The sequence below is a fragment of the Populus alba genome, chromosome 3, assembly GCF_005239225.2.
Source record: "Populus alba chromosome 3, ASM523922v2, whole genome shotgun sequence".
Taxonomy (NCBI): domain Eukaryota; kingdom Viridiplantae; phylum Streptophyta; class Magnoliopsida; order Malpighiales; family Salicaceae; genus Populus; species Populus alba.
The window spans coordinates 13,428,497-13,440,534 of record NC_133286.1 but is presented as its reverse complement, the minus strand read 5'-3'; the positions used below and the strand labels follow the sequence as shown (position 1 = coordinate 13,440,534).

The window sequence follows — 12,038 nt, the reverse complement described above, 5'->3', positions numbered from 1 at the left end:
TTTATGCATGAACACCATCATGTTATACCCGCATCGAACCTTATACTAGTTCAAATCATCTTGAGGTTGATAATGGTAAGGGACTCTATTTCTCTCATCTTAGTGATTCCTTCATTTCAACATCCACCAACACCTTGCGAGTCAATTTTCTCTCGAAAAAATAGCCCTTTTTAAATTTCACGGTAATTCATGTTTTCTTGAGGAGCAAGTGTCCAAGACTATCCTTCAGTGTTAAAAGGAGGCTTTTCTTGGCTAGACGAGCCTTCCTCTAATTTGATCCCTCGTGCATTGTCTATTGTCCGTTCCACTTCTGACATTTGGTATAGATATCTTGGCTATCATCACACTGACGTCTTCCATCACTTGTTTTCTAATAAACGCAATTCTGGTTATTTTTTCTAGCTCATCTCTTTAGTATACTGCTTGTCCTTTGTATAGATCTAGTAGCTTGTCATTAGGTCGTTTAAAACATATGAACTCTGCTTTGCTGGGGTTATTGTTTAGTGATGTTCGGGTCCCTCTTCCATGTTCTCATTTGAATGGTACCTCTTTCACTTCATTGTTTTTACTGGCCAGTTTTTCAAATTTACAAGGTATTTTTCCATGCATACAAAATCATATGCTTTAGTGTTTTTATTCAATTTTATACCGTGGTTGAAAAGCAATTCAACACTAGCATTAAACAGCTTTAGATAAATTGTGGTTATGAATCCATCTCTGTGATATCATCATTGTTCATTGCTTGAGTTTTCTACTTTCTTTGCTTGTAATGTCATCATAAAATGAACTATCGCTCTTCTCCATATGTTTTTCTTGGCTATAGCCTTTTTCATTTTGGTTATCATTGTATGGATTTGCATTTTTTAATATTAGACGTCATTGCACCTCCTTTGGACTCCTCTCCTCTTCCTCATTAGACACTTAGGGGTCTATTATCCTAGCCAAACTTTTCAAAGCCTTCCTTCTTTTCCATCCCTACCAACAACTCAATCTTCTTCCTTTCTTCAATCTCCCTCCCCTGATTTTCCTTACCCTCGTCCTTATCACAATCTCATATCGTGTTTCATTCTCTTTTTTTCTTTTTTATCACTGTTTCCTTCACCTAGTCTTAACTTTATGGTCAATATTTGTCCCTACTCTTCTTCTTTTTTTACCGTTTTCTCCTCTATACCATCGTATCTGCATCATCCTATGACATTATATTGTTGTTCGTATACTTCTCAACTAGTTCTTGTCACCATTACTAATCCTGAGTTCATTCTTATGATAGTTTTTCTGAGAATGTTTGCAAGTTAAAACCTTCATTGTATGGTTTGAAACAAGCTCCTCATGCATGGTCTAAGAAATCATGTTCTACTAGGAAGCCTTTTTTTTGTGCAAATAAGTTGTTATGACTTGCCTTATTTATTCACCAAACATTAGATGTTATGGATGACGTTATTCTTATTAGCATTAACTTTGTTCGTAACTTCAACAACCCTTGAGTTCATCCTTCCATATGAATGACTTAGGTCCTCTCCACCATTTTTTGGGTTTCGAGGTTCAAGCGACTTCCAAGGAAATTGTCTTGAATCAACGTAAGTATACTACCAATCTTATTTCCTTAGCAGGTTTTGTTGATGCCACTCCTGTTGATACACCAATGGAGATCAATCTTAAGTTGAGAAACGAAGAAGGGGATTTTTTTGTCAAATTCTACTCTCTACCGCAAGTTAGTTGGGAGCTTGGTTTACTTTACTGTTACTCGCCCAGACATTGCTTTTGTTGTTCTACTAATGAGCCAATTCCTAGCTTTTCCTCGCCATCTTCACATGACTGTAGTTCATCGCATCATACCACTTATGAGTTGCTCTTTCCATTTGATTCTCCATTGACTTTGACAACTTACTGCGATACTGATTGGTTGGCTGTCTAGATAGTCGTTGTTCTATCACTGGCTCGTGCATATTTCTTGGTAATGTTCTTGATTCTTGGGAGGACAATATACAAGCTGGCCTCCAAGTTTTCTACCAACGTTGAATGTTGTGCTATGTCCACTACACATATGCTAAGATCATTTGGCTTTGAGGTCTGCTTGTTGAGATCAAGGTTTTGCTCAAACCAATCCTCCTCTTACAAAAGTTTTGACTCGACATCAATCCTTAACTGGCAGCAAATCGCTGCTGATTGATCTCTCACCATCAATTTGGATGTTATTAAATCTATTTTGTTATCAAGTCTATTTTAGACAATAAAGCTAGTATTGACTTTAATCTATTGTAAATACTTTATAAGTTAGGCATGTGGGGCTGGCGCACCATTTATGACACCAATTTAAAGACAGTTCAACAATTCACCAAATGATTTCCTCCCCCTTCCTATTTATAAAAATTGGTAATACGTGCGGGACTGTGAAAGCAAAGTTTTCCCACCAGCACGCTCCATAAAGGAGAAAGTAGATTGATTCCACCTGATTCCCTCACCAATGTCATCCATAAAAATTGAACTCACAAAGAAAGATCACAAACAACTGACTTATTTAGAAGGTTTAGGAAACTGGTGATGAAATTAATTTCCTTTTTACATGTTCTCTTATCTATCAAGGAAATGTAAAGAATTCAAAAGCATATCACTCTTGCCTAACAAATGGTGAGGAGCTCATGTCAGTGCTGTAGAATGAATCCTCAGCTCCACCATAGTAATTATCCTCTTTCTCCTCATCCCACTTCAGAACCTCCCTTGTGTACTTAAACGCCTCATCAATTGTCACTCGGTCCCTTGCCCTAGCTTGCCATACAAAAAGTTTACGGCCTGTGATGGAAGCATATAGATCTTTAAACTTCATTGCAACATAGTAGTAGGCCTGGTGAGCAAGTGATTGGTTGTTGTGGTGATGTTGCACCGGACTGAAGTCATTAAACCACTCACAAGCACTCAAGTGCACCCGATTAACCTTCTCTTCAAAGACATCGTACTTGTTAAGTATCAGCACAAAAGGTGTCTCCTTAAAGCAAGGGTGCCTAATCATTGTCTCAAATAGCTCCTTGCTTTCTATCATCTTGTTCCGAAGTAGAGATCCAGTGCCACTACTCTCTGGCACAAGCCACCTTTGATCGTAGTCACTAAGGGCTACACAGAATACCACTGCTTGAACGTCCTCAAACATTTCCACCCATTTACATCCCTCATTCATTCCCTTTGCATTTACTCTAATCAGTTGATATCTGAAAAAAGAAAATTGCAGGCATGAATACTCGAATTCTGCCAACATAATGAAAGAAAAAAGAGTATCGATTTTCAAGTTCGAATGCCATGAACTTGAAGTGTGTTTGTGTGTGCAAAGATTCAAGGTCCCAATATATATGGTGTGTTTCTGAATTTGATGTCTTGTGGGGAGAGAGGGAGAGATTCTGACCTTAGATGTGTGCGCTTCCACACAAGGTCAGTTATCATGAAAATGTGTTGTTTTCCATGAAGGCATGCTGTCTTTCCATTAAAAAAAAGGGTCTGAGCTAGGGTGCTCACAATGTGAATGCCTCTAGTAAAGTTGAAGAAATCTGTTTTATTTTATTTTATTTTTCTGTTTTGTGCTACAGTTGGCATATTTTGGGGGATTACACAGAACAGTATAGAAAACTTACCTGGTCAGGGGTGGGGGTGGAGCATCCAGATTAGTTGTGTATGTTTCAGACATTGGACTGCGATCATCAAGGGAAAATTCGATGAAAGCAAGACCATTCCCTTGGGTGACCCCTTCTGCATAGAGAATATCACGTTCAGAAGGTTCGTATTCATTGCTTGAGATCTCAACAGCCTGAAAGAAAGAAGGCCAAATGATATAGCCATTCAATGACCGTAATGGTAATTAAAGTTTATCTAGGATCAAAATATGTAATAGACATCCATTAAATTCGAGACACCAACAATGTTAGAATTAACAACTTGGTGATTAAGAAGAATTCAGAAATAAACAAATGGCATATTGCAACTGCTAAATCTTGTACAACCAACTGATGTAAAATGCAGAATTCTACCCGACTCAAGAAGTACTCGGCAACATCTGGAAGGAAGTGAAGCTCATCTTTTCTTCTATATGTTTCCTGTGTAGCAGGATCTCTCCACACCTCCTCAACTAATGGAGCGTACTCACGTGTTGCTGCAGGGAAGAAAGCATCCAAATCTCCAGTGGCTATAATATCCAGTAGCCAGTCAGAGAAATGCTTCAACCTTGGGTTGATCGAATAGATACAGTGATTCGTTTCACTATGGTCAACATCTCCACCTGGAAAGAGCAAACAAATGATAGCCTCCATCAGATAAATCAAAGGTTTGGAGTTTAGCTTTGATTGAAAGAAAAAAAAAATGCACTTAATTATTTTCCTTCCACCACCTAAGAAAAAGATAATAATTAAAAAATAAATCATAACCCCATTAGAACCATTTCATGATACATTTCTAAAAATAATGTCGAGATTACTGGAAATTGCCCTAACTTGCCGAAGAAGTTAACTAACATGCACCGAAAATCAAAACCTCCAAATGCTTACTAGTCAAGAAATGAAATGAAGAGGAGAAATGAAATGCTACCCCGTCACAAGATTTGGGATATCAAATTTTAATCCATCTATATTACTTAGTTGTGCTCTTTAAGAAAAAGGCAGATTATTTGACTCTCACCTTTCTGAGCAAATTATCCATGAAGAATATAATTTGATTGAGTTATTGGTTTAATGGAACTTTCATCTGAATTTTTATTGTATACTTGCTTTATGTTGCATGACATTGCATCGTAGCCCCAACAGTCACATAACATTGCATTGTAGTACCTAATGTTTCTTTTGATGAAATTTGGTAAATTTTAATTTTTCCTTAAAAGAGGGCTATCCAATTGTTTGTGCTCAAATAAAAATAAAACAAAATAAAATTACATGCACATCCTTAGACAACCCTACAACACTTAAAATTCATGAAAACAAGAATTCTAGTTAAAACCATACTAGCTAGGAAAACCATATTGGGTCTAGATTCAAATTTCAAACAGAGAAATCAGTAAATAATCACACAAATTACATTCTCCACATATGAACACTGGCAATAAATCACGTGGGAACTGTTGATGTAAAACCTACATGACCATCCAACTCAATCACAAAGTGCTTTGCATATTCAGCATACTAAACCTATGTGACATTAAATGGTGCAGGATCTTCGATTACAGCACCTAAAGGTCCTAAACTATGGTTTGCAAATTATAACAGATTTGATAGGTAAAGGTATGGAAAATAGGCTATAGATGGGGATTGGGGTGTGTTTAGCTTGAGGCTGTGCATAGAAAAGTAAACAGGATCAAATAGATTAAAAGAAAGAAAACAAACCTAGCTTCACACTAGGGCTCCCAGAAATCATTCCTAGGAAGGCATCACTCCTAAAATAAGATGCATCACACATCTTTGTATGCTGAAAGTTTCAATTTCATTCACTAAAAATCCATCCTCCAAAAGTGAAACATACGGTCACATTTTTTGAACCATGACATGTTGAACTTGTTGGTAAATCATGTTTGCACACAATTGTTTCTTCAGTAAGAGAGGCAAAATAAACAACACAAAAAGAGTTCGTATACAAAATTAAAAGAGAACATATAAATATAAACTCTGGCATTGGTTAATATTCCTCATTCTTAATGCTATATATCAGATGGTTTCTCCATCCTGCGAAAGCACCCTTAACAATGTAAAGCATTTGGGATAAAGATGGTGGTTGCTGGCAGAAAAGTTTTAGAGGAAGTTTACATGAGCAGAGAAGACTCGGGCTATGAAGAGAGTGTGCATTTCAAACAGGAAGCAGGGGTGCATATATACTAAAATTATATGCCCTTAATCGAGAATGAAAGTCCAATCAGATATGGTCCAATAAAGAATCAAGCATTCGTTCATTCAAGCATCAATCAAGCAGTTAATGAAGTGAAACATGTCTCTTTCTTCTTTTCATCAATGAAACACCTTTCTCCCATACCTTAACTCTCACATCTCAATTTTTTCCTCACTCTTTTATGTTTTTTCTTTTTTCTTGAGTTAAGTTTACCACCGTTTTTTTCCAAGGTATCGTAATATTTTTTTGAAGAAAAAATTCCGATTAATATCATTGTCTTTTCTTTTACCATCTAATTAGAATAAAACCAACTCATTAATCTCAGTTTGTGTTATACATCAAATAGTTAATTTCTCTTATTTCTTTAGAACATGTTAGCATCACCTAGACATCGTTTTTCATGAATAAAATACAGACCATTTGCATCACTTAATATCGTTTTTTCAGAAAAAAATACAAACCGCAGCATAGCACAAGCCCATGCCTAGTTGCCACTAAATATTATGGCATGCAATAATAGTGTTGTTTCCTTCTTTAGCATGCTTTATTCTATATTGAGCATTTTGTAGAGCTAATCAGAACCAATCTCCCTCTCTCGTGTTAAAAATATCTCATTTGAATGTTCTCTACATTAATGTTATAAGCAAATTATAATGGAAGTTTCTTTTCTAATAAGATGAATACATTACTCCTATTTTATGTTGTGAATTCAACAATTTTTAAGCATAAATAATATTATAATTTTAATTTTTAAGGGACTTTATAAAAAAGAAGGTTGAATGAAACTTGTTAATTTTTCTATATATGTAAAAAATTAATTTAGTTAGCATCTAAATCTTGGGTTTTACAATTTCAGTTTATGAACTCCCCAAAAATTTAAGATTAAAAAGTGATTGTTATAGGCTTTTATTGAATAAATATTTGATGACATACAAGTACAGAATATACCCAAGAATTTTAATGCATGAAAAGAAAAACTAGAAATTAAGATATTACCTGCTTCTAAGTTTTGGTCTTTGTCACCAAGCGACTTCATCCAAGAGGCTTCCTCCTCCTCAAAGCGCTCCCGCCCATCAAGCAAAATGCTAAGATATCTGTACATATTGCTCTGGATCATCAACTTGATATCTTGCAAATCTTCTGCAGTAAACTTGCCCCCGTACAAAAATTTGGCCTGTTTAAGTGATGCATAATGCACATCAAGAAAGATATCAGCAATCATAAAAAGCATTTTAAGTTCTAGCACGGGACTTTAGTAAAAATGACTAGAAGTTTTGCATCTTATCAAACTCAGGTTGAGTTGTAATTCTATTGAAAAATGTAAGAGAGAGTCTGATCTTTATCCTACATGCATCGAGCCTATGATATCTCAAGTTCTTCACTCTATCTTAGCGAAATATGATTGGTAAAAAGTTTTGTTTGCATCACTTGAAGTTGACTAGTAATGCATAGTTTAAATAGAATTCAGTAAATGGCTCAAAACTTGAGCAAGGTAATACAACACCCAGTGCAATCAATGAACTTGTCTCCAATTAAGTTTGACTTTGAGTAAGAAACAAATTATCAAAATGAAGTTGCTAATTGGACATGACAACTCTTACAAACAAAAATGATAACTAATCATTTGGATAACCATCCCATATGACAAGAACAAAAACCTCAAAATAACCACATTCAAGATGGAAATTTGAACACAAATACAGGAAAATTTGTGTTTCAGAAACCTTAACCAACTCATAAAAGGTCATATTTACCGAGTGTCAACCCCCTAACAATGAGTTCTTAATTAGATGGGCAGATAGAGCCCATGCTAAGAATTTCAGATCCACTTCAAATGTGTGGTGAAAATTTTACAGTTGACTACTCTCTAGACCATAGTCAATCAAAGCACCAACAGAAAGGCCATACCTGCTTGAAGATAGTGCTAGTTCCAGAGCCTTGGATCCCAAGTAAAAGAAGTTTCTGTACTTTTTTCTGCTCTAGATAATTTGGAATGGTGGTGTAATTGCTGGCCTCATCTCTCTGTCTATGAGGTTGACCATGGGGCACAGGCAAAGAGAAAAGCGTACTAACAATCCTAGTTGATGCCTGTCTAGCAAAGAGCAAATCCAAATGATCAATACAGGACCTATGATTTTATACTAACCACAAACTTCTAATAAGGAGTTTCCAGCACGTACCTTCTCCCAAATATTTCCCCTGATATTATTCTGACCTTCCTCTTCATAACGACCGTCATCATAGACCCAAAAATGAGTGTCTCGAGGACACTGCACCTTCGCCAGCTAAAACATTAGGAAACCAGGTTAGCTATTGCGTTGTACATGAACCAAAGTGACTAAAAGCACAGACAATACACTATAATACATCTACTCAGTAAGGAAGACCAATTCAAAAACTCATTCTAGCTATGGTAGCAATCAATTATGCCCACAAGAACACTAATAGGAAATAAAGTATTGCTGTGCGACATCGATAATACACTACTAAACATTCACAAGCTGGGCTCAAGTATAAGGTAAAGCTGTTCTCCAGCTATGACTGAAATTGGGCAGCATAACCAAGCAGTGACCATGCTGAATTCAACTAGCATGAAGCATTATTTAGCTCGTCTGCATCCACAGCTACTATCTCTCCATGACATACTTTCAAGCCTTCACCAATCTACATGCATCACTAACCTCTGTTTAGAGATTCTCTATCTTTACACTCATTAGCATCCCTAATGGTGACAATATATTCAAGGCCTACAGTCTATGTTTAAACATGCATGAACTACATGTTGCAGCTTCATGACTGCTTATACTTGTACGAGCATTGCATTCTTCATTTATGGGAACAGAGCTTTAGACAACTTTGGAAGGGGATATACAATAATTGTGGGAATTCATAAGACATCGTCATTTTTACATATCTAGTTTTTCCTGTAACACAAAATGGTAACACAATTTATTAACAGTATCAACTTAAGATTTCAACCTACCACCGTGCTCATCTTTTGTCAATGCTGAGTGCAAATGAAAATGTCAGCAATAAAAAAATAAAAAACAAGGCATTGTCCAATTTCCTCCAGGAAAAATTGGAGATTTAAAGCAAAAATGAAATCAGAAAGTTCCCTCCCAAGCATTTGTAGTCAGCAATTAAAATAGGAAAACGTGCTTGAAATAATTTTTCTGTAAATGGAAGAGCCTAACAAATCCTATTACTTTATTAACTACATAAGAAAACTTGACAAATCCAATATTTAGTTAACTAAGCGAGAGAACTCGGGATAAGAACAGCAAGCCTAAATGAGGTTGAATACCGACAATCCCAAATGATTATCAAAATGTAGATACACATGGGGAATGTGCACTGAAGTTCATAAAAGCAAAGGATAAAAATCAAATCCCAAACTACCTAGCAGCTATTTTCATTTATCTAGCAAGAATCTAAATGTTGCCGTTTGCATCACACACCAGTACAAGATAACTGGATGAAGAACTTACTTTTAGAACCCTCAGTTCAAGTTTGGTTATTTCCCGACCATTAATGTAAACCTCCGTGCGACCATTGCTTGCATCAGGGCTGAGTTTCCCTGTGAAATTTAAGTTTGAACTAATGATTCTATCTGGTTTCCCCCCCTCCTGCAAAATAGCAAGTAAAAACCTTTAATTCATGCTAGCCTGAAGGAATTTAAATTTTTTTTCCCACAAGGTCAGGTAGAAAGAGACCTGATTGATATTTTCTCAATTTGCATTTTAAAATTCAACTCACCTTTCCCCAAAGACCAGATTCCTTGTCATACCAATATCTACCAGGTTTCAATTTCCACGGAGGTAATGGGCATCCAAGTAATTCAGACATCTCTTCTGGTTTCAGAGGATATCCATTCACAATCAACTGCTCTGGCCGAAGCTGATTAGCCGAACATTCTTTCTCTGCTTTCATAATTTGCTTGACTTCCAAAGGACTGAGTAATCGTGATAAAACCCTTGAATGCTTGCCTAACTTTGACCTCTTTGATTCATCAATTGGTTGACCAATGCATGTCACACACTTGCGCCCTTCAGGCATAGATCCCATGGCTCGAAGCACACAATTGCTGCAATACTTAGCATCACAAACCAAGCATGATTCCTTGGTTTCCCACCTCCCCTTTCTACACCTGTAACAAACTCTACTTTTTTTCTTCTTCTTTTCCTTTGAAACTCCAACGTACCCTGGATAATCTAGCTTCTCTACATCTTTCCTCTCAGATCGATCAACAGTGTTAAATGTAACAACTGGCACTCTCTTTGCTTCATTAGCCATTTGTTTTGGAGGATGACTAAGAGAATTTTGGACTGACCCTGGAGAAGCTGAAGCTGAAGCAGAAGAAAATTCAGGGTTTTGCAAGACAGAGACTACTGACTCTGAGCTTGCTGATATTCTAGGACTTTGATTAGGTGAACCAGTGACACCAGCTATTCGAGACACGGGTAAAGGTATTGGTTCAATTACTGTAGGACCTGGATTTGAAACCAATCTTTGTGATTCTGAAAGCGGTTCTGCAGTCAGGATCGCATGAGAAATTACATCAAGAGGTTCAACTTTCGGGACATCATAAGAGACTGGTGGGCCATCATACACCATCGCTATAGAATAATCAAGCTCAGTCTCATCTTCAGGGAGAGGAACTCCTGGAGGAAGCATCTTTCTCACCAATTCCCGCCAGCTCTCTCCCTCTCTGCTCTCCATTTCTTCAACTATAACACCAGTTAACTATAGTCTTTACCCTCAATATCAACTAATAACTTCACAAGAATCACTCGTATCCAAATTAAGAAAATGCAACCTCATGGAACTGCTACCAACAAGCAAACCATTAATGTTGCAGCAAACAAAAGATCCACACAAAAAAACCACTAAAAAAAGTTGAATGGCAGATTGTAGGCGATAATCTTGATGGGGACTTGGAATCAAAACCAGAAATAATCAAGCAGCCGCAATCAATAGTCGTATACCCCCACCTGGGTCAGCCTTTGAAGCCTTCATATTTGAACGAATAAATCACAAACTGATCAATAATTTGATCCAAATTCAACCAGTTTGTACAAAATACCATCTGAGCTTAAATCATGTCAAAGTCAAAAAAGAAAAATTCAAACTGAAATGTATCCAAACTCGGTACTTTTTAGAGTCAATGCATGAGCTTTCAACAAAAACAGCCAAATCCAAAATTAAATCAAATCAAGTTACAGTCAAAATCAAATAGCAAAACTTGAATTTCCCATCTGTCTTCAAGCTTTAAATTAACAGAAAATAAACCATTTTTACTAAGTCCAAGTTAGGAAATCAAAGTTCATACAGTAAGAACTAATCACTAAGTCTCCGAGAACTTTAAGAACCAATGACTAATCCGATACAAAAGAAAAGAAAAACCAACCAAGAAAGGAATCCAGAAAAGGGAATCTGATAAATGCCCTTGAGCATAAACTTTCAAGTTTTCTAAAGTGATAGAGCGCATAGAGAGAGGAATAGAGACTTTAGAGAGAGAGAGAGAGAGAGAGAGAGAGTAAGGTACCTGAACAAAGGGACGGAATGAGAGAGAGCTTGAGAAAAATCTATGAAGAAGAAGAAGGTACTGAGCTTTTCGAACCAATGTTTCTGCTTCTGCTTCTACTGCTAACTAGTATGCTTTGAAGAAACCAAAAGTAGAGAGTAGGAAAAGCATTAAGCTTTTTAGCGCTCCATTTTTATGCGGAGGGAGTGATATACACTTATACAGGTGATGATAGGGTGAAAACTACAGATAGATAGAGAAGAAGAAAAGCGTGGGTCCCGTAGAAGGGAAAGTGGGGCCATACTTCATTTTGGTTTTGTGTCTTGTATTTTCTTAAGGATAATACCACGGGGTTTTTAAAAATATAATATATAAAACTTTTTGAGATTAGGTAAATATTTTTTAAAATAATATATATTAAAATAATATTTTTTTTTATTTTTAATACAAACATATCAAAACAATTCAAAATATTAAATAAAAACAATATTTTATCTTCACTACCTAACCCCACTTAACTATTCATTTATAAATGCAGGTATTATATGCGTCTGTCAGCTGTGCAGGTCTCACACGCGTGATCTTAAGATTTAAAGGCCTTTTTTCAGCCTCTTTGACTTTAAAGTTGTTTGAAAATGTGATAGCAATTGCTTTTTAAATAGTT

The 12,038-nt window shown here is 36.3% G+C and overlaps 1 protein-coding gene across 1 annotated transcript; it reads right to left on the bottom strand.

The window, feature by feature from the left end:
* Positions 1 to 2,497: 2,497 nt before the first annotated feature.
* LOC118028681 (extra-large guanine nucleotide-binding protein 3) lies at positions 2,498 to 11,584 on the bottom strand. Its single transcript, XM_035032369.2, has 9 exons — positions 11,396 to 11,584; positions 9,607 to 10,860; positions 9,339 to 9,476; positions 8,031 to 8,135; positions 7,759 to 7,938; positions 6,847 to 7,024; positions 4,014 to 4,261; positions 3,621 to 3,793; positions 2,498 to 3,203 (listed from the first exon to the last, which is right to left on the bottom strand). The coding sequence occupies exons 2-9, from the start codon at positions 10,567 to 10,569 to the stop codon at positions 2,609 to 2,611; spliced, it is 2,580 nt and encodes an 859-aa protein (XP_034888260.1). The 5' UTR covers positions 10,570 to 10,860; positions 11,396 to 11,584; the 3' UTR covers positions 2,498 to 2,608.
* Positions 11,585 to 12,038: the final 454 nt, after the last annotated feature.